General features: G+C 41.0%; 1 protein-coding gene across 3 annotated transcripts in view; it reads right to left on the bottom strand.

Annotated features, from left to right (window-relative positions):
- CNOT10 (CCR4-NOT transcription complex subunit 10) overlaps nt 1–23165 on the bottom strand; it is a 45908-nt gene extending 22743 nt beyond the window's left edge. Inside the window, exons 1-6 of one of the 3 annotated variants that reach the window (XM_066193911.1) lie at nt 23147–23165; nt 22312–22414; nt 21151–21213; nt 3516–3607; nt 745–906; nt 56–206 (exon numbers count right to left, since the gene is read on the bottom strand). In XM_066193911.1, coding sequence (XP_066050008.1) covers nt 56–206; nt 745–906; nt 3516–3607; nt 21151–21187 — 442 coding nt within the window. In that variant the 5' untranslated portion in view covers nt 21188–21213; nt 22312–22414; nt 23147–23165. Of the gene's footprint in view, nt 1–55; nt 207–744; nt 907–3515; nt 3608–9190; nt 9391–21150; nt 22177–22311; nt 22415–23146 lie in introns of those variants that run through there. The other 2 variants (XM_066193907.1, XM_066193919.1) reach the window with 2 other exon arrangements.
- Nucleotides 23166–23417: the final 252 nt, after the last annotated feature.

Below are 23417 nucleotides of genomic sequence, written 5' to 3' on the forward strand. Positions count from 1 at the left end.
GAATTGTCTTTCTGCAGCTCTTGAATGAACAAGCTCCTTCTTTCTGCCTACATACCAAAAGGCTCTATAAACTGGTACAGCTTCTCCCCAACAGATATAGCTTCAGTGTACTGACGCAGATGGTACAGGATTACAGCTTGATTGTAGTACAGCATACTGTTCTCAACATCATCCAAGCCATCCATTTCTTCAACAACAGAGTGAACCTGAAAAAAACCCCACTCATTTCATTAAGCTTTCAGTACCTATGACTTTAAAGTACCAGGTATTTAAAAAAAACCAAACCTCTGAACCTAAGGATTTCTCTAAAGGTAAATTATAACTTACTGACCTAATAAACTTCACTGTTCTTGCACATTAACACAGCAAAAAAAAAAAAAAAAAAAAAAAAACCAAAAACAAAAACAAAACAAAAAAAACCCCACCAAGATACAATGGAATAGAAAATTGTTAGTTGAGTAGTAAAGTAGTATTTTCACTTTTTTATTATTTCACAAACTATTCCATGTTAAGGAACTTTCTACTGAAAGAACATAGCAGGTCCTTCTATTGTTATAATCCCAGACCAATTTCAACAATAGTTAAAAACACAAGATTAAACTGACTCAGACGTATAAAAGTAATGTTACTTTCTTATTTTATTAAATCTATGGGATAAGGGGCAGAAGTTTAACTCCTACTTCACTAAAAGATCCCACCACCACTCATTCAAAATCAAGTACCATGTCAATACGGTTGCATTACCTGGTTTTTCAGCTGGTTAAGGGTTTGTCTCAAATTGTCTGTGGTAGTCTGATTACTTTTACAGAACTCTGCAACAGCAGTATTCAAAGTTATTTTGTAGTCATCTTTGTTTATGTCTTGAAGGGTATTTAGGTGTTGTAAACAAGCATCGTAGTTTCCAGCCTGTAAATTGCACACATACCAGAAGCATGCATTAGAAGATACAGTCTTTACCAATAAAAGTGAACTAAATGTCTATACACAAACTTCATTATTTATGCAGATTAACAAGGATGAGAAGCAAGTCTAAATGTTGAAGCCATAGCCAAACTTCAAAAATAACTTGGTGGAGTAGGGACAAATTAAGTAGCTGATGATTATAAACAGAGGTTTCTATGAATAGAGTTATTCTCATTTCTCTTATCATAATAAGTTTCAAGACTCTGTTTCCTTGGTTTCATAATCTTTTCCCCATTTCATGAACAGTGAACAGCTACAGCTGCTTACACAAGTTCCAGTCCAGCACTTTATGTTCAGTCTTCAGTTCATCTGAATATATATATAGTGATACACAATTTGATCTATGGAAGTTAGCTCAAGAGAGACTGGAAAAAGAAAGTGTCATTTTCCCAGAATAGGTTTAAAAAACATTTTTACAAGCTTTAGCTGTTGGATGAAGTATTCAATAACCTAGGCACGCCTAAACAGAAACTAGGAGCCAAGCACGATGCTCCACTGATTGGTGATTTAATGGAAAAATCACTTTCTTTGACCACAGGAATAAACAAGCACTTCAGATTCAGGCACCTCTGCCTGCTTTCAGTTTTGGTCTTTTCTGTGTTGTACAGGAGGACTTTAGTGGCATCAAGGAATGAAAAAGAACTCCTCATTCATTCAAATACATTAAGCCTAGATGATGCTTCACTTTCAGCTGCTCAATTCCCACACAGGAATAATCACATCCACCTCTTCCATATCAGAGTTACTTCCAGTGTGGTCAGACAGATAAGCAGATGCATTTCCATCTCCGCCAATGGTTCACACCCAAAAGCAAAACTTCTGAGTACCACCCTCCACTTACTCCTCCCTTTCAGGTGCTATTCCACAGAGCTCCTCCCAGACTCCTGAGTAACTTCATATTAAGGGCAGATTACAACAGAGAAGAGCTGTGGGGTCTTTCTGCTCTTCCCAAGAAAGATGCCATTCTGCAATGGTTCCTTTCCATGGAACCATTCCAGTTCCTTTAGTCTCCCAGGCAGGCACAGTTATACAACACAAAGAGATGTAGCATTTCTACATTGACACATTTTCACAGCTCTAAGCACCAACAGCATGGATTGCCTTGTGATCATGTGCACAAACACAGGCACTTGCAACTCAACTGCTGAAACAGTTCATCTCCCAGTGGTTTTCTTCCCATGTTCACGCTTGGAGCTCCCTTCAGTAGAAGCTTTCAGATCACTGCAACAAGGCTTCTAACTATGGCTGGACTACAAACCTCGAACCTTTAAATGTTCAGCTTATTTTGTGATATGTTTCATCTAGCTAACAGTCCTTTAGGCCACTCTACTAGACAGGATCTAGAATATAATACCCAATTTTACAGGAATTCTGTCAAGACTGAAACTGGACGTGTAATATGAGAACACAGCATGTGAGGCAGTCCACAATGCAAGAAATTGGCAAACAAGGCATCAAAACAGTTCTGCCCACATCTGTTGCCAGCTCACTCCATGAATTCAGAGAATTCTTAAAGCAAGAAAAAAATTGGACGAGATAAACCAGATACACTGGACCAGGATGAAAGTAAAGGTGAAATCATTAGCAGATCAAAAGTATTTTAGGCATTTAGATGTGTGGGCAAGGTGGAAAACAAATGACTCTCCCATGTGTCTTTGGTTCCCAGGATCAAATGCCACTGATTAAAAGGTTAATGAAAAAGAATGAGCTAGACAGAGTTTGAAGACATCAGTGAACAACACAGTGCTAAGAATCAACTACATGCATTTGATGTAACAAAATGAGCGAAACATAGAAGTATCGAGTGAAACACTGAAGCAAGAATCTCAAAACGACACTTAAATTTTTCCCTGATTTATTTCACAAATTTAAAACTGAATTTAAAGCATTTTGGAGACAGATACAATTGAAAGGAAAACAATTACACTTCCTGTCACACTACATAAAATTAGGAGGCAATACAAAGAAAAAAACTGAAAGACCTGGTACCTGAACTTTAACACAGAAGAAGAAAAAAATCTTCCAAGAAACACAAAACAAGTAGTAGATACTGACTGTAGGTGTTATACATTCAGAAATATGTTTTAATGCAAAGTGACTGGGCATTATACAACACTTTTGGTGAAAGAATACAGCATGATGCTAAAACACAAAAGTGTTTGTTTCATTGCTGTTATTTTAAATACATGAGGTTCCTTTAAACACTAACACTCCATTTTTAGCTTGATGTGATTAATTCTTCCAAGAGCATGCATTTCCAATGCTGATGCAGAAGAGAAGCCTGCTTCCTCTAAGTAACTCATCATATAGCTTTTAAGGTTACTAAGTTTTGAGAAACAAGTTTAAAAGTGCTCTTGTTCAAGATCCTGTTCAGTCTTCTCACATCACAGCAGATAGAAAATGCATGTCCTGTCTTTATAACATAACTAGCACTACTTAAACATCCCCTTAATGCATTTGCAACTGCATTAAGAAACCAGGAAAAACAATTTAACAAGCCCATTAGCAGTAATGTGGTAACTTAGAAGTCTCAGAGTTTGACTTTGTCTTACCTGAAAAGCTTGTAATGCACTGCTTGACAATTCCTTTTCCTGATCAGTAATCCCAGAAGTACCTGCTCCTTCATGTTTCTCAGCACCTTGATCTGTAAAGTGGACAGAAGATTACAACAAAGCTTGCAAGTGTGATGACAGCTGTGCAGCTTAAAAACTTTGTTTCTTCCACTTCTCAAAGTTCTCCTGCCAAGGCAAGTAATTTTCCAGATAACTGTAGCAGTGTCCGTCCTACACTATCTATATCCCAAGTTACATCTCCTACCACAATGTATCAAGTTATTCTATACTCCCAGTGAATTCCACTCCATAAAATGTAAGTTATGGTGCTCAAAAAATAACCAAAGTGTTACAAGTTAACTGACAACCCATACATTTTAGATTTCTCTTTAAAGTTGCAACCATACACTAGGATTGTCTTATTTTGCTCAAAAGACAGCAGTGAATGCCATGCATCATGAAATATGTACCACAGTGTGTTAGATGAAAATCCATACAAAATACTATAAAATGCTTTCTAAACAGCAAGCAAGGGCTACTCTAGGGTGCAACAAAAACCAGAGTAAACACTGGAACTTCCCCACAGCTCCCTACATTGGAAGAGTATGTCCCCAAATTCGAGAATGCAGTTGAACCATCATTGTTAATAATCACAGACAGATCTAATATATTTTGTAAAAAACCTCTCTATACTTTTGTATTCTGCAATATACTCCATCAAATGCTGTCTGGTGATTCCATTGCAAGGCACAAGCACGTGCTGCCTGTTCACTTTTTCAGCCTCACTCCAAATCTTACAGATCTTCCTTTGAACCACCTCTCTTCCAACATGAGCAGGAGCAGTTTATTCACCATCTTCCTCACATTTTTTTTTTTCCCAGAATCTTCTCCAGCTCTATTATACCCTTTTCCAGATAAAGACAAGAACAACATGTAGCAACTACAATGGTGGCCCCTTTATGCATTTATATAGCAATGTAACAAGGTTTTAATTGCCTTCAATTTTTTACATAGAATTCCTAATGATTTATGTTTCAGTCACTGAAATATTGAGAATATTTTTCAGAAAAAAAGTCTACTAAATCCTTCTGTCACCATGTAATTAAGAATTCAGTGAAGTTGCATTAAGAAGCACAGTACAGACATTCCATGTCAAAGAAGCTGAAAAAACCCCACTAAGCCCTTCCTTGTGCTGAACACAGACTACTGAGAAAATATAAAACAACCACACAACCACCACACTGGAGAGTATTTCTAGGAGCATTAATTAATGTGCAAGAACATACAAAAATCATTTCTCTTTTTTGAAACAAAGACTTTATCAACCAGCAATGGTTTCTAAAGAAAATTATTTCTTGAATTTCACAGTGGAAGATGTGTTCTAACACACGTTTTGCAATCTTAATAGACTATGCAGGCTTTGTAAACTCAGCGTCTGCTTTCTCTTCCCTATAATTCAGAGACATAATGCAAGCTCTGCTAATTTTGTTTTCACTTTCAACAAATGAAAACACTTAGCTGTGAGGTCCTCTGCAAAATCCATTCCCCATCATCACCAGTATATCTGGATCTTCTACTACTGACCATGAAAATTTACATATACAGGACAAATGACAATTGTAAGGGGCAGCCAAACCTCAGACGATTCATTAAATAATATCGTCAGCAAGAACAAAACAGACCCAGCAATCTATTAAGTTTGTCCCTGTTGCTGGGAAATAGTGAGATTCCTTCCACCTGCACTAACACTATTGTCCCCTGCATTTGAGCAAGAACTGTAAATATTTGGTTGGGGCTTTCATTCTGCATTAAGATGTCAACAAAGCAATTATTTAGAATCTGAACAAATCTTACACCGGCAGAAGAAACCCACTGTCATTTGGACAAAATTCAGGATTCAGCCATTTCAGTACTGTGGAGGGATGGATCCTCAAGGTGCTACACCTGCTATGAAATCTGACTGCATAGTGCATTAATCAACACCACTTGCACTGCCTTGTCCTTCAAAAGGAAAGCAAAAGAGAAATTTAAACCACCCAAAAGCTCAGAACATTTCTGATGTGCCAAAAGTTTTCCATAGCGAAAGAGGAAAGGAACAGGAAGTACCTCTGCTTCAACCTAAATATAGCATAGATCTGACTCCAGCTCTAAACCTTGTGATTACACAGATGAACTGAAAGCTCTCACCCTCCAAGGATCTCTAGAACAGCAGCAAATAAGCAAATGCATCTTCCCTCAAACTTTCACACTAACAGTGACATTATCTGCTTTACTTGCTCAGCATGCCTGTCAGATTGTGCTGGTAAAGGTAACCACAGTGCAGAGCCTTGAGACTCTAAAGCTTTTGAAGCAGATAACACTCAGTCTGATCAGATTCCTCACAGAGGGGTTTACCTAGCAGAGAGCTGTCAACTACCACATACACTACTGATTACTGCCTTTGTATGCAGGTTTGTAAGACCAGTGTCTCAAAGGAAGTCTGAATTGTGAGGTAAAATGTCTTCAGTGAAGTGACAGATAAACCAAGAGACAGACACTTGACTAAAAACTACATTTACATGGCTTGGCTGATGTAATTCCTAAGGAAAAATCAGGAGAGGTCTTCAAATTTCACTCTCTCTCTGAGCTTGTTGGCACATTAAACAAACACAAAACATAAAATGAAACTAGGGACTACTTTAAGCAAAAGCAGAGCTGTCTCTGTAATCCAATCAACTGCACCTACTACCACTCAGTAAACAAAGCAGGTCTGTGAAACCAGAACTGGAAGCTTATCAAGAGAAAACTAAAATCCAGCTGCTGTGGTTCACAGCACAGCTCCTTCCTTTGAAAAAAGCACAACAAATCACTTTGGCTACTCTCTACTCTTTTTGTCCAAACACACCTGAAACTGGTTAAAGACCTAAAAGCCACTCTAGTCTAATGTGATATTGCCATTCTTGTTTAAACTGGGATCTACTGCTTCAGCTGATCTTCGCTATCAGAGCAAAGAGGAGTCCCTGAACCCTCCAAGAGGAGTCACCTGAAAGCTGGCTGGCACAAGATACTGAACAAAACCCAAAACCAATTCCACTGAAGTGGCAGGGGTGCTGGGGAGGGAGTGCTCCTGTGCTCTTGGCTGCAAGTGGCTATCCCAAGTGCTTGCAAATAAAACTGTTACTTCCATGTTCCTTGAAGCATTTGAAAGTGAAACAAGTAGGAGACTTGCTCCCTGGCAAAAGAAACAGCATGCCCTGCTCACTGGGCGCCTCTGACCTTTGGCATTCTTGCAGAAGCACCTGGTGTGGCTAACAAACAGCACGCCAGCTATCTCCAACATGCTCCCATCTCTACAGCAGCCACAATTATCAGCTGAAATATCCAGAGCAGTGCAGATTCTCTACTTCACAACTTGATTTATCTATGTAATTTGTATTTAAATATGGACCTATTTGTTTAACTTTCCATTTGTCCAAACTTCATGAGTACAGACCAACTCTACAACTGAAACTTGTGTAGGCTCATGACGATGGGAAAAAGGGGCAACCTAGAAAAGGATGTAAAAATCAACTGCTCAGATTTTGATCTGGAGGAAGTTGCTGCACTCAGTTGGAAGTTAAAGAATCAAGCCAGGAATTATCTTCCTAGCTATCCATCCTGGGGCTGAGCAGCAGCAGCACTATGTCACAGAGCCTGGTTTGTGTTGTACAAGCAGGAAGCTGCTCCTGCTGGAGAAGGAACATCATGGTGGACAGCAGAACTTCAGGAAAACTGGCTCTATGAGAAGACAGTAAGGAAAAGTATGAGACTGCCAGCTGAAAAGGAAGATTGCTCTCCTCGTGGGCTTGCTGACAGAATTTCATAAAAGCAACAAGAAGTCAATGTCCCACATACACATACCTGAAGACACCTGAGAGTGTCTGCAATCATTCTCTTTCCCATACCTGCTCTCCATTTCTCCAAGGACTGCTGTTCTAAGCTCTCTTGTTCCTACACCCTGCAAATTACACCTTGCATGAACTGTGCTGTTGAACACCAGAACATCTCTGGAGATATTTTTAATTTCCAAAAGGCAGAGGGATAATCTCTTCCTTGAAAGGGGAGGAATCTATCACGTGACTGTTGCTCCAAAAGAATTTTGAAGGGTATGAAGCCCAGGCAGTGTCCAGCCATTACAAGATAACGGTTTGTGGCACCAAGACCTAATTCTTGTGTGAAGCCCTTCACTTCCAGTACAATAGGCTTCTTTGGTGCTGTGCAATATAAAGCAAACACTTTTCAGTGGAAAGCTACCTGTAGCTTGCTGTTATGAACAAGTGCAGTATGTAGAGTATCTTGCCATAGCTCACATCTTTGATTCATTTGGCACATACTTTTAAGAAAGCAAAACTGAGAAGTTCCTTCAACACCTCAAAGAACATCAACAAAAAATATTAAAAACTCAATGCCAATTTTTTTCTTGTAGTTTAGCAATCACTTATAGTTCTTATAAATAAATACAATAATTTAGTAAATATCCCTCAGTACAGTATACTTATTTTCCCTGTAATTTTTTCCAGATATTGAAGCATTTCATAATTAGCATTCAGAGACAAAAATGCTTTTAAATCCCAGCACGTAAAAACAACTAGAAAAAAAAGGTGACTAGAAACAGGATCTGAAGAAATGGCATGAAGCTGTCAGTGAGGTTTAGGTTGAATATTAGGAAAAGGCTCTTCATTCAGAGGGTGTTTGGGCACTGGAATGGATTCCCCACTTGGCACCAAACTGACAGAGTTCAAGAAGCGTTTGGAAAATGCTCACAGTCACATGGTGTAATTCTTAGAGATGCCCTGTGCAGGGCCAGGAACTGGAATTTGCTAATCTTTATCGGTCCCTTCTAACTCAGGATATGCTACGCTTCTATTTTGTAGACTTATACAATTCTATAACTAAGGCCTTCCTCCATCAGCCTCTTCTCTATCCCCCCACGAGGTGCCATCTGAAGGGATGGCCTTTCCTGCAACGAAGACTTCTTGCATGATGGGGAGATGGACGAGCAGTACTTTATCAGTGCTACACAGCAACTCTATTTGAAATTTATTCTGGCTGTTTACCAGAACACAGCTTAATTTTTAGTCTCGGTGATTTCTCTCTGCAGTGCCTTTTCAGGCCCGAGTTCAGTGAGGACACTCTCATCCCCTGAAACCAAAGCAGCATCCCTGAGGGAATCAGACTGAACTCCAGCGATTCAGCAGCACCACCAAGAGTTACAACCTCCCTCGTACATTCCGCGTGCCCCAGTTTAACAAACTAACCCAGCAGCTCGACTTCTGTAGGGGTTATTAAGCTCTGCGAGACGCACACAGGCGCACACGCAAACCCCCCCCGCCAATACGTCCACAGGCCGTCCCCGCCGAGCCTTTCCCGGCCAGGAGGGGGCACCAGCTCAGCGCGGCTGGCCGAGGGCACGGAGGGCCCGGTGCGCACACGGCAGCGCCGCCGACCCGCCGGTGTCACAGGGCCCCTCACAGCGGCCCCGCGCCCGCCGGGCAGCGGGCACTACCTTCTCGGTGGAAGGACACGGCACACAGCCGCACCGGCGGCCGTTTCCCCGGCGCTCACGCCACCCGCAGGGGCCCGTGTTCCTCCGCGCCGGGCGGCGCGGGCCCGGGGCGGGCACGGCGGGGCCGCGGCCGCTCGCCCCCCGCACTCACCCGCAGCCTTGTCCGCCGCCATCTCCGCCTCGGCCGGAGCTCCGTGCGGGACCGCGCAGCCCGAGCACACCGGTAGTTGCCGAGAGTCCCCCGCGCGTTGCACCACAAGCGCTACTCGACCGCCGCCGGCCGCTGCCCCCCGGCACCACTTTGCCGTTGCCCTGCGCGCGCCGGGCCCGCCCCGCCGGTTGCGCCGCCCGCCCCGATTCGCCCGCCGCTTCCGGGTTCCCGGCGCGCCCGCCACGTCCGGTCGTTGCCGGGGCACCGCGGATGTGACGCCAGGACGCGGCGGGGGGAGGGAGAGGAGAGCCAGGCGGCGCCGCCATGTTGGCGGGTGAGGGCCGGGGGCGCGGCGCTGCTTGCTCCTCCCGCGGCACGGAGCTCGCTGGCAGCTGCCGGCCGCTGTCTCCAACGGGCAGAATCTCATCAATGGGAAGTTTCACGTGAACATGAAGATGAACTTCTTCACTGTGTGGGTGACCGAGCACCAGAACAGATTGTCCCGAGAAGTTGAGCAGTCTCCGTCACCGGGGATATCCAGGAACTCCCTGGGCACATCCTGCGCAGTGTCTAGGATGGTCCTGCTTGAGCAGCGAGGCTGGACCAGCTGACCCACTGTGGTCCCTTCCAACCCGACCCATTCCGTGATCCCCTCCGGAGCAATAGTGGTCACCTGGAGGCTTCTGTTCAATGTATTCTCTAGTCTATGTGGATTATCAGGCCGACTATCTAAAGCGTTGTTAAGGTGCTTCTCACCCTACTAATTAATGGCAATAAGCGCTCAGTGCAGGTTCAATGCCTGCATCCCGCATTCCTTCCTAAGTGGCTCTTTGGGCATTGAACACCTAAAGCCTGGGTGGGGAGACAAAACCCTCATCGGACTGAAGACCCCAATTAGCCTTTGTAATGGTCGTTACTATATCTCTCATTAAAGTAACAGGCATGGGATAAATGGCACTGGCATAGTCATGAACATTAAAGACTCTTAAGTGTTTGTGTTCAGTTCGAGGCCCTTCAATTCTGGAAGGACATAAAGGTGCTGGAGTGGGTCCAGCAAAGGTCAGTGAGGCTGGCAAAGGGTCTAGAGGATAACGAGGAGCAGCCAAGGGAGCCAGGGCTGATTAGCCTGGAGAAAAGAAGGCTCGGGGGTGACCTTATGACTCTCTACAACTGCCTGAAAGGAGGGTGTAGTGAAGTAGAGGTCAGGCTCTTCTCCTGAGCAACCTGTGACAGGACTAGCCTCAAGCTGTGCCAGGGCAGGTTGGGCATCTGGAGGAATTTCTTCATGGAAAGAGCAATTAAACATTAGAATGGATTGCTCAGGGAGGTGATGGAGTTGCTGCCCCTGAAAGTGTTTAAGGAAAGACTGGACATGGCACTTAGTGCCATGGTACGGTTGACAGGGTGGTGTTCAATCATAGGCTGGACTTAATGATCTCAGAGGGCTTTTCCAAGCTAATGGATTCTGTGTTTCTGTGATTACTTGGACCTGTTATACATAGTATTTAAGCATTGACCTTTGCTACGATGTATCTTGGAAGGCTCAGCAGCCACTTCTAGTTCTGACTCTTGGCCATGGATTCTGTGGATGAGTGCAGAGGAGCCAGGTAGGGGGTTCTCTTTTGAACCCTCATAGTTACATTTACAACAGGAAGTGGGATGAAGTTAGAAGGCACCCCAGAGGTGTCCCCTTCAAGCACCAAAAGGCTCCCTGTGGAGTCAAGCTCCAGAGGCACAGGGACAGTTACCCTTAATGGCTGTCAGCGCCGTGGACTGTGTGCTTCTTCTGTGTCACTGTGGGGTTCCTGTCAGACACTGCTTCCACAGTGGTAGCCAACAGTTATCTGTTGATATGGGAACACTTTCTCCTCTTATTTCTCCAAACGTGGTTCTCCAAGATTTCCCCCTCCCCCCACTCCTTCCTCATTTATTCCTGTTAAACATCACCTCGTGACAACAAGTGTAGACACACTCAGTTCTGATTAAGAGATTTTAGCTTGCATGGTTTTTGCCTCGTTGCCAGCAGACAATGCTTGTCAAGACAGCCCAGAGTGTCTCTCACACACTGCACCTATGGTGTGCCTCTTGTATATCAGAGAAAGGTTTAAGGAGGAAAGTTGTCCTTGAGGAAGTCAACAGCAAAAGGGATTTAGTGGAAGTAGGATTTCTTAGCAGTCTTCTTGCAGTGGTCTTCAGCGGCAGTGTTCTCCCTAACTCTGCTGTCAGTCCCCTCAGAGAGGTCAGGTTTGTAGGTAAGGAGAGATTTAACACAGGGCTACAGTTGGGAAGAAACATACTCTAACACACACCAGCTCTGAACAACTTTAAATCGCAGCTTTTAACGAGACAGGCCCTGTACCATGAAGGATTCTGAAAGGGAACAGGATTATTTCAGGAATTTGTAGAGCAGGATGATTCTTTCTATTTTGTAATTGAAGTTCTGAATATCCCAAATTATGTCTAATGATGTACTATTTGTCAGTGCTTCTCCAATTCATCTTCACTCAACTCTGATCATCAGGCTTTCTTTTAGACACATGTATATGAAAGAATCACACAATCCTTATTCTTAAATATCCTATTACAAGTCTCTGAATTTGTTGTATCTTCTTTTGTAAGAAAGAGCTGTTGGACAAGATCTGTGTGTATTTGTGAATATCTGCAAGTAAAGTTGAAATAGCAAGTCCTCCTAATGTGCATATATTTAACAGTATAATTATTTATTTATGTTGCCATTCTATTTATTTATATATGCATATATATGTAAAAACCATGCTGTTTTGGTAAGAAATAAAAGCTATAAAGGGAAGAGCACTGTGCTACAAGTGCCTCCAGGCCTGGTCCAGTGTTTATTGCCAGTACCTGAGCAGGAGCCTGCTTGCTCCAGAGCATGGCACATCAGGATGGGCATCACAGTGAATATGCTGCACCCTACTGTAGCTTTTCTTTAATGATTACGCCAAAACCTATTTAGCTTCAAGTGTGGCAGCCCTGGTATCCAGCTGCTCCTCTTCCACATCATGACATCTAGAGGACAGCGGTAACAGTTTGCTTTATCCATATGCCGTGATTTTACCACAGGACTTGTTTACCTGAGGGGTACTCACAGCAAGCTTTGGTATAACTTCCATCATCATTTTGCCATGTCTGTGGCTTGTAGTTCCAAAATAATTTCTCTTTTTTCATTTCTAGGGGACAGACAAGACAATTTCTTTTGTCAGCTGGTCCTTTTTTTTCAGTATGGATTATTTTAAAAAGGAACTTAACACAAATAAAATCTCTTCTTATTAATACTCAATTGCTTATGTGTGTGGCAGTTAGTGAAGGAAGGGGAGAGACCTGCCCTGTATTACAATTCAAACACACAGTCATACAATAAAAAATGTTGACATTTTTCCTCCAAAAATATTGTGGTAGCATCACTACTTTCCTCTGAGGAAAGAGGAGCAGGTTTCTTGCATTTTTTAAAAATATATTATACAATTCTTTCTATGTTATACAAGTTTCTTGTATCATTTGCATTCTGCCTGGGATCTCTGGTTTCAGGGAGGCAGGCACGCCATCTGCTGTGAAAGATACAGAATAAATCCAATACCATTTGAGAGAATAAAACAAGTGTGTGGGGGAAAAAACCCCAAACAACCAAAACCCACTCCTAAAATATTACCTCTCCTGGAATTTTGTTTTTTTCAGGAAAGAAATGACCACAATTCAGGCTTTTAAAACCAATCTCATTCTGAAGAAAATAAACACGGTACAGAAATGGGCAATTTTTTAAGCTTTCTTTTGCCCATTTCTAGGCTAAATCATTAGAAGCCCAAAGGAGCCAACTGTAATTTGTAATTTCAAGGGGAGTGGGGGAAGTTTCAGGAGGAATAAAACCTATCTGCTCTCAGACAGAGTAGTCTCAGCATCTCATTCCTGCCTTGTACACTACCTTTAGCAGGCTAGATTAAGTAGAAGTAGACCAGGGTTTTTCTCTCTGCTTTTGGCCTCAAAAAACAAACTTTTCAAGGCTCTATTTTAAGTCCTTGCAGACCCAAACCCAGCAATACAGCAATCTCCTGCCCAGCCTTACAGCTGTAATGAGATGTAGATAACCTCTCCACTGATCATACCAGCAAGACCTGGCTATCAGAGGAGAAAATCGGGATTTGTTGCATCCCCGGTCACTGCCAGTCTGTGGAAGAGAGGAAAGAGTATGGCCAGCACCAAAGGGACCTGTGAAAGTTACAATTTATTTGCCAGATTCCACCGTATGAAAATCTCAGCAGCACTTTGTTTGCCTAGTATATTCCAAAAGAGAATTTAATAGAAGAAATGCTTTCTATGTTATTAATAAAGCTCCCTCTCATTTGCCACTCAGTTTAAAAGCCTTTACCCCCTAGGTGGCACTGTATAATAAAGCAAGGCATGTTTAAATATGGAATGATCGTTAAGAAAGCATCATTAAGGTTGGAAAAGACCTCCAAGATCAACCTGTGGCCAAACACCACCATGTCAACTAAACCGTAGCACTTAGTGCCACATCCAGTAATTTCTTGAACCCTTCCAGGGGTGGTGACTCTAGCACCTGGAGCAACAGGTTGTACCAACACTTGACAACCCTTCCAGTGAAAAAATTCTTCCTGATGTCCAACCTGAACCTCCTATGGTGCAGCTTGAGGCCATTTTCTCTTGCCCTGTCGCTGGTTGCCTGGGAGAAGACACCAACCTCCAACTGGCTACAGCCTCCTTTCAGGTGGTCATAGAGTGAAAAGGTCCCCCCTGAGCCTCCTCTTTTCCAGGCTAAACACCCCCAGCTTCTTCATCTGCTCCTCACAGGACTTGTGCTCCAGGCCCTTCACTAGCTTTGTTGCTCTTCTCTGGACTAATTCCATCACCTCCATGTCCTTCGTGCAGTGAGGGGCTGAAGACCAAACACAGAACTTGAGATGCTGAGTACAGAAGGAAAATCCCTGCCCTGGTCCTGGTGGCCACGTGATTTCTTTTACAGGCCAGGATGCCATTTGCCTTCTTGGCCACCTGGGAACACTGCTGGCTCATGTTCAGCTGGCTGTCAACCAATACCCCCAGGTCCTTTTCTGCTGGGCCAGTGAAGTTCTTGTTTACAATGTAAACTAGTGTAAGTATGCTGAATGTAGCTATTAGTCTCAGCTTGGTAATCTTCTTTTTCTGAAATCTGTCTCTCAAAGTCAATAAAGCATACTGCTGTGAATCTCATTTAAATACAGTATTTTTACTTTCAGAGTGTCATGGAATATATTTTCTTGGAAAATTATAGTGCATCGCATGTATTTGTTCTGTCTGGGCTCAGTGAATAAACCAGCAGAGGCTGTGCTTACTTTAGCAAGTCGTTCAGAGCAGCAGGAACAGATTGACAGCTGTAAACTGCAGGAACTGAGCTTCCTCACAGCTCCAGTATATTCTCACACAGAAGTTATTTTGCATCTGGTGGGAATTGGCCCAGTACTGCACATCATCACCTATTTTGAAACTCCCTGAAAAAAAGCTCTCTCACAAAACTTCCTCAATCACAGGACCTCTAAGAAGCACGAAGCTCCCCTTTCACCTGTCTCACGTAGATATGTTTCACACCAGCCTCTACTATGTATATAAAAATTTCACAGGCAGAAGGAACTCCTCTTTTCGCACTCCTCCATTTTCTGAGTGACACTGTTTTACTTGCTTCATATCCTGCTCTTCACTCTAGTGCTGGAACATGGATTGCTTGGTGGCGCAGGGGAGGAGGGACAGCCTTTGCTCTCCAGGCCCTGTAGCAGTGCCAGGAAAACACCTTGATTACATCCTTCTTACTCCTTGCTTTCACATGCAAAAAAAAAAAAAAAGAGACAGGACATTTTTCTGGCAGTGTTTACCACTGCGACAGCTTTGTTCACAATCAGATTGAGATGCTGAGCCTAGGAGACAAGTTTAGACAGACAGGATGTTGGGATGTGGAAAGAGAACAGGTGGGTGCAAAACTTCTGAGAGCAAGAGGGTACCACTAGAGAAACAGGGAACTGTGAAGCATAAGGGATTTGGAGGAATGATGCCACAATATCCTCAATAAATTTCTGTAATTTCCTTTTGAGAAGAGGTGCTCTGCTTTTCTTCACGTTATAGTACCTGTTAAATAACTCCATCATGTACCTCCTTGCTCATTCAAGATCTCTGATTTTCCTTGAGTATGGTATTATGTGTTGTTCCTTCATTTGGCTCTCACAATAGCATCATTATCTTTTTCGGGTAATGGGTTTAAGTCCAGAGACCACCCAAATTATGCCATGTAAGTCTTTCCTAGGATAAGAAACAAAATACGGTTTTGTAAAGTCTTCTTCATTTTTCTCTTCTGGTGTCATCCAGAAGAAATCTGCCCACCCAATTACAATTACTCTGGCAAACAAAGAGGCTGTGGGAGGAGAACTATTCACATAGTTCACCATACATTTGGGGTTGTTTACTTTCCTTTTGAGAAGGCCAGCACAAATCTTACAGAACTTTGGTTTCCAGTTCAACTCTCAAATTGACAGGAATACCTTTATTTCAACAAAAGTATGCTAAGACCCAATCCATAACATGCAGAGGGGCAAAATTTCCAGTGTTACCCAGTTAGGACTAAAAGGTCTCAAAAACATTTTGTGATTACATCAGTGCCCTTTAGTGCAAGCAAGAATTGATTTATCCTAGCAGGAGGATGTCTGTGTGACATATGTGTTTATATCCAACGGGTCAAGCACTACTTTATGCCCTTCAACATTGCAGGGCTTTGACCCTTTTTAAGACACAGAACCAGAAAACAAATGTATCTGTGTTGAATCAGAAGCTTTGAGGAAACATTGGTTCTTTCAGCTCAGCCTTAAGAATTCTTCCTGTGCTGGCCCAAGCTGATATGCACACTTAGTAGGAAAGTCTAATACTGGATGTCTTTGGTTTGCAACAGCTAGGAGGATGGAGCTTATTGGGAAATTATGTCTCCAGGCACTGAAAATGTAAATGCTTACTAATGACTTGTTGTTGTAGTTATTATTCTCAGCATTTCTCCAGACATTCAGAAATAGATTATTTCTCTCCTGAGAAGAACAAAGCAATTTTTTTTTTACTTAAAGAAACAAATTATGTTTGCTGATAAAGCCTATACGAGATGTTGCAAAAGCCAAAAAATGTGTTCAGTACAGTTTTTCTACCTTAACAGTGTGCAGTAGAATTTTTATGTATATTCTCATTATTCGTATTTTTTTTTAGCTTTCACAGGCATTTGAGTAAATTTGAAGTACTTTTTCTCCAAAACTTTAGAAACATAAGACTGCCACACAATTTGTTGAAACATGTTAAGTCCATAGTGATGGAGTTGTTTTTTTAAGAAATAGGAGGAGGTTTTACTGATTATTTGCCTAAAATTGTAGGTCTCTGTAAAACTTGCATCTAAATGCCTTCATGCTGCACATCTGCAGATCATAGAGAGATATCTCTTGTTTGTTTGTTTTTTGTGAAAAGCAACAGGAAACCCTGTTGGCAGCTACTATTGCTCTCTGTGTGAGCCTGTGAGGTTCTGACTCAGTCTCCAAGTCAAAACCTCAGGTTTTAATGATACAGGATTAAATACAAAGAGGGTTTTGTTGGTTTTTAAATTAAATTTTAACTTGCTGTGTTACATCCCAGGAACAAAATACTGCACGTGATCCTGGATGAACATTAGGACAAAAATCCTAACCCATATGTTTTCTTCATTTATAAAGATTAATGTAGATTTTATTTCAATAGTTCATGTTGACTCTTGAAGTTCCAAATATATTTGACTGTAGTAGTAATTTCTGAAAGCTATTTTAGCTGCTTTCTATCTGTCCTTCCTGCCTAATCTAAGTCAGTTGTAAATGCATGTGGCTTCAAAGGAAGAAGGAAAAAAGCATAATGAAAATAGTCCATGTGCTCCAAAATGTTAAAAAGATGGAAAACTATTTAAAGAACAAAACATGTCTCAGGAGCTCGAGAATCACTGTGGACTGACATATGGTAATCGTATGTCAGCATATGCCTGTGCTGCTTCTACAGCATATCTCCATTTGCTAAATTCTATTTGTGTCCAAAGTTGTAGCAAGAAAATCAACTTTCAATGCAGTTAGAAAAATGTACAAGTATGATGACAGGTTTAATTTTTAATTTTTGGTAGAAGCAATCTTGCATATTTTTATTCTTTGCTTGCTCCTTTTTTCTGATTTCAGAGACTATCTTGACACTTCAATTTACCCATCTCACCCTGTGATAAATTCTCAGTATCAGGAAAATGCAGATCAACTCCAAGATTAACAAGTAGGTCTTCAAGATGCAGGGGGAGAAAGATTCAAAAGATGCAGTGCAGAGAAACATGTAGAATTAGAAGAGGGGAAACAGTTTCCATTTCCTGCTCTAAATCTAGTAATTTGATAACCTAATCACTGAGTCATTGTGTATATTTGTTTCTGGTTTCTGGAATCCAGAAATCCCATTCTGAACTAACAAAATTTCCCTTTGGAAACTTTTGCTGAAGTTAATATAATTTGAATTTCAATTAAATAGAAATATTAGAAAAGCGCTGGGAAATTTCAGCTGCAAACTAGCTGTGAGTTATGAGCTAACCCAAATTCTCATGTTGTTTCCTAAGAAGTATTCCTTCCTCCATCCCAAAGCTGAGGATATCTGTTTCAGTTTTATAACCCGTGCTGACAAACTACATATTTGACTCTTCTGGGTACTAGAAAAGTAGGTTATTAGGAGCTGCAATTAACAATTAACAATTAAACTACTGAGTATTGCATATAGGTCTAAGATTCCTTCCATTACTACAGTGTAAATGGAAAGCATTTTACTTAAGGATACTGCATGACAGGGAAATAGGTTAGAGCAAGAAAAGATTCCATGGGTAACATTGTGTTGTTTGGGTCACACAGATAAAGCAAACGGAGCACGTATTTCCTTTCTATCTGGAAACACGCAGGGAAGAATTTCTATTTCCAGTCAGATGGGCAGGGAGTGGATTCTCCTCTCAAGATAAACCCAAAATAACTCTGCCAAAGGAATGTCTCTAGATTGATACTGCTATACTCCAGACGAGAAATTCCCCCACATTTCTGAGTCTCGAGCGTGGATGAACACAGCAGACTGGTGAAGCAATCATTTAATCATTCAGTTCCATTAAATGGGACAGAGGGTAGCTACATGTGTTGAAAGCTAGAAAAAGGAGAGCTACTTTGAACATGCACAGATCTTGGGATTAGAAAAGCACCATGATTTCTGCCCGAGCATTGTTGCACTGAAATCTCTTGGATGTTTCTATCATAACCCAACACTGTGGTGGTGGTTGAGGAGAGGCTGTGCAGGGGTAACTGCAGTTTCTGCTTTGCTGCATTACCTTGTCATGACATTAGCACACATTTTACATTCTGTGAGGGGAATGCTTCCCTCCTCCTCCTCCTCCCTGCTGCTTCAAAAACAGTGAAGAGATGAGATCTGACACTTGAAAATGCTATAGCGCTGTGACCTCACCAGGGTATAAGATGGTCTTAGTGGAGGCAGAAAATTCAGCTGCCTGAAGTACTTTTGCTTCGTCCAGCTGGTGTCCTACTGTCTGCAAAGCTGCTTCCAGACAGCAGTGCTTTGTTATTCACTTGACTTTACTAGCCCTTGTCAGAGTTAATTGGATTTGTGACATGGTCAGATGTTTATTTCCTGATTCTGTTGTCCTTTGCCTTACAGAACACAAATGCCAGGGGAAACAACAGTACATCTAGCAAACACTAAACTATGAACAGATAATAGAAATGCTTTCCATCTTTTTAGGAGATAAAATTTAAGGAAATGTGTGCTTAAAATATTTTTTCCCTCTAATTTATGACAATATTGTCACTTAGCTCTGATTTATCACAATAATTAAAGCAGTTATAAAACCTTTTGTTTAAATACATCCACAGCTCTCTAGACAGTCAAATATCACATTCATTAATGTTGTCTTGTATAAATGCCCAACTAAACCTTATTGTAGCTGAATGCTATTTTGGGGAAGAATGCACATAAATCACATAAACACGAGGTTACACTTCTGGCAAAATGTCTTAGTTTATTAAGTGTTTGAAAAACTTACTTCATGACTCTTCATGAAAGTCACTGCCTACAGTCATAATTTTATTATACCTTCATTTGTGTAATAACTTTTGTTTTGTATGGAGATTATATATAATAGTAGTATACAACTCACTTTCTAAATCTTTGCTACTATTACCGATGTAGTATTTTGCTGTAAATGTTTTAAAATACAATGAAAAAAATGTTTATCCAGTTATTGATACCTCTAAATTATTTAAATCCAAAACCAAAAAAGAAGTGGACTTCATTTACAACTGCTACAAAAAGCATGAGTTTTGGCATGGAATCCCACAGAAGGTTTTATTCTGAAATGCAGTCTCCCCTCTTGCAGAAGTTTAGGTTGGATGAGAGACCCGCACGTGGCCTTAGAGAACAGATAAACACACAGACACACTCGCACCACTCTGGAAGTCACAGTGGATGCAGTCTTTTCTTCAGGCTTGAAACAAGAGTAAATCAACCACAGCTTTGTGTACAAAGAGTGCATAGAAATACCTGAACATTCAGTCATATGTCAGCATGAGCTAAATTTCATAGATATTACATGATAGTAACAGCAGGAGAAGAGAGAGACAGATTGACAAAGCAGTTAAGCATGGGCTTAACTTTAAGTTTGTATCCAAATCCTCATGAAGTCAACAGCTATGCCTTGGAGCTTTGCCAGGATGTAGCTGAAGATGTGACCATCATAGTCGACTTTATGTAAGCATGTTGTTATTAATGTTTGTAAGCAGAAATGGAGTTGGGCAGTTACTGGTAATCTGTAGGTGTTGTGAAAAACACATTGGCAAAATTTTTGTATTGGCTAGTGCAAGAGAGTAATAAAATCAAAGAGAAACTACTTGTCATCACGTCAGCAAGAAACAGTGTGTATGATTTATTTCTATTTCATTCTAATTTTATTATTAACAGAACCCCAGTCCTTGCAATACGCATAAAGCTGAAATAGCACAGGGGCAAATCAATCGAGGTTGGTTTCATTTTGGGCAGCTATTTGGAAGCATCTGCAAAATGCACAACAAGGCTAACTTCCACCCCAACACATTGTACTAGATGAGAAACAGGAGAGGATTTTTTTTCTTTTTTTTTTTTTTTTTTAAATTATAGTGCTTCCAACTGAAACACTACACTGATTTTGTACTGATTGCAGGCCATTGGTTCCTTAAATAAGGCAGTGTTTATTTAGTCCTTCACTTCTTGCACTGTGAGCTTACATTGTAGAAGCCAAAATAATATCCACCTAGACTCTGAAACTTTTACCCTACCCCAACTAGGAACTTCAGGAATGAATTCACTGCCTTTAGTGGGACAAGGTCTGAATGAAAATCACAAAGCAAATTTGCTGGAAAAGTTATTAAGCTGGAGAAATTTTACCAGAATGTCATCTTCTATTGTATCAGTGTTTCTGTTTGCCAAATTAACCACAAGATTTTCTTATGCCCTACTTTATTATGCTAGTTAAAAATTCTTCATTACATTTCCTTGAGGGCAGTCATAAGAAAGGTTATCATCTCCAGACAACAGTCTATCAACTTGGTGTATCATAGTCCCTTCATTACATTCACAGGTGTCTTTCAATATCATTATTTAGCTTCAATAAAGTTGAGGTTTACATGGTATTTAGTAGCAATCTACAAACAATAGGAGCAGAAAAAATAAGTTTTCTTCAACCCTGCCTATTATTGTGGAATTGATTTATTTTTGGAGTAGAGCTCCATAACAAAAGAGAAGTTTTCAAGCAAGCTATTCAAAATGCAGCAAAATATTAAAGAATAATCAGGAAAGGGAAGAAACATTGCTTTGTGCACTTTTATTATTTATTAACCTGAGTTGGCACTTACTTTTATACAAAGAGTAACACACCCCAGAATACTCCATGCTCTTAAATTGTACTTTTATCAGCCCTAAAAAGATAGGATAAAAAATACTAAGGTCAACAACCATGTACACACCAACAGAAAGCTTATCAGCTTCTATTTATTCTTACAGTTCTTTCACCATACATTATTAATACCAAGGTTGTATCAACTACCATGAATATTTAACTGATTAAAAATTGCATGTTAATCCACAAGATATTGCTGATGTCTGATTGAATCTCAAATAAGATTAGATATTATTGGGGGGAGGGGGAAGAAAAGGTAAGAAAGCACAAAACCCCAACAAAACCTAATGCTGATGTCAGCAGCTGAATTCCAACTTGAAAAGCAACATTCCTCTAGACATGCTGTTGCATTTTGTCATTTCTTCTTCTTACTCAGAAGCAGGACTGCTACTAAGTGATGTGTTAAAAGCATCCATCCCTGTTTTCAGGTACAAGGCCTTCCTCAGTGACAGAAATAGGATGTCCACTTACGAAACAATTCCTTAAAGAACCGCTAAAAGCTGGCACAAGATAAAACATTTCCAGGCCTGGAAGTTCCTTAGCTTGCAGCCCTGCCAGGAGGCAGAGCACATCACCCCGGGGTGATAGGGACCCTTTGGGAGGGAGTCCATCTGGACACCTGCTCAGGGACCTGCAGCCCTGCAAGCACTGCCAGCCCTGACGCAGAGGCAGCTGCAGCTCTTGGAAGGCTGGGCCACCTGCCAAGTGGATGGGTAGAGAGCTGGCAGGCAACCAGCAAGTTTCTGGCAAAAAAGTGACAAGTTTGAGTTCCACAAGATTTCTCTTTTAAAAATATAAGAATGCTACTTTCTCTTCACAAAAAAATACTAAATAGTTTATGTTAGGAAGTGCATTTTGTACAAGTCCATTTTCTCCCTCCAAAAATACACGTTGAGTAAAATTTAACTTGACAGTTTCTGGTGAAGTTCAGATGAAACCAAAGATTAAGGTATAGATGCTTAATTAGAAAAACTAGTATCAAAATAAATAGAACCATGCCATCTACCTGGTATGTCTGTGTCATCTGTTGCTTGAGTAGTGCAATCCAGGGCACTGTAAAAATTCTGCAATTAGTTCCAAGAAACACTGAAGTATCACAAGCAATGTATCTGCTTACCCGTGGCAGTTCCTCAGGCAGACCAGGGCCACATGCAGGAAGACATTGACTGGAACAAGGGGTTAAAATGTAACTCTCCCAAGTCTTTGTTGACTTCCCTTAGCTAGAAATAGTGAAAGCACAATGTGATTTCCGGATATAGCTCAGTATGAAGTTGTCTTAGCATAATTTTTAATCCGTATTTTAGACATAAATTAGCACATATTAATGTTAATGAAGTTACATTGCTTATTGTGTCTGAGCTAGAACCTTCAGCTTGGGTTGTGAAGTTTGTTTACATATTGAGAAGAGCAGGAAAATCTACAGGCCTCCTACTGCCAAATAACATAATAATTAAGTAATTAATCAGCAACTGCTTAGCTCTTGGACTAGATAAATTAAAGAATTCTAGCAGCTATATTTTTGGGGACTGAAGGCAAAATCCACACTGATGTATCCAATATTCCTTCTGCACTTGTGTCAGTGCTTTAGACTGACAGGGTGGCTGGCAAGTCCCAACGCAAGTTCATATTATTCAATATTCATATATTGTTTTACAGTCAGGAGCTCAATATAAGGAATGCTTACAGAGTTGTCCCTTATGAGTACCTACATCTCACTGAATTTGGTTTTCAATATTCCCCCTTCAGATTTAAACAAATGCAGGTTTCATGCCCCCAGCTAAGTATTAATTAGCCTGATGCCTATCACTTTGGGGGGAAAATAACTTTATGCCATGTTATATTCCTTCAGCTCTTCTAAGTGTGAGAACCACTTTCAGCTGTTATGTGCATTTGAATTTCTGCTTCTTTTTATGCAGGAACCTAAACAATCTGTTAATGAAGGTAGGAATTACCATAGCAGAGAATCACTGTCCCATTCTGTCCTTTGACAGGAAGAAAACACCAGTGTCTTTGGTATCCTTCTGCAGCCAGAAATTTCTGTTGTACCACTACAAGACTTCTGAAAGAAAATATCTAGCAAAAGACAACAAAAAGTGCATAGTCTTGTCTCAAAGTTTCCATCTTATATATGGCATTACTTAACTTCCTTAATTAAGGAAGGTGGTGAAGTTGAAATCTTTCTCCTTGACAGCCAGCAGGAACAGAGGCAGTCAGTACAAATTT

This window comes from Chamaea fasciata, unplaced genomic scaffold (assembly GCF_029207755.1).
Source record: "Chamaea fasciata isolate MVZ Bird 193981 ecotype frontalis unplaced genomic scaffold, bChaFas1.0.hap1 SCAF_1, whole genome shotgun sequence".
NCBI classification, from domain to species: domain Eukaryota; kingdom Metazoa; phylum Chordata; class Aves; order Passeriformes; family Sylviidae; genus Chamaea; species Chamaea fasciata.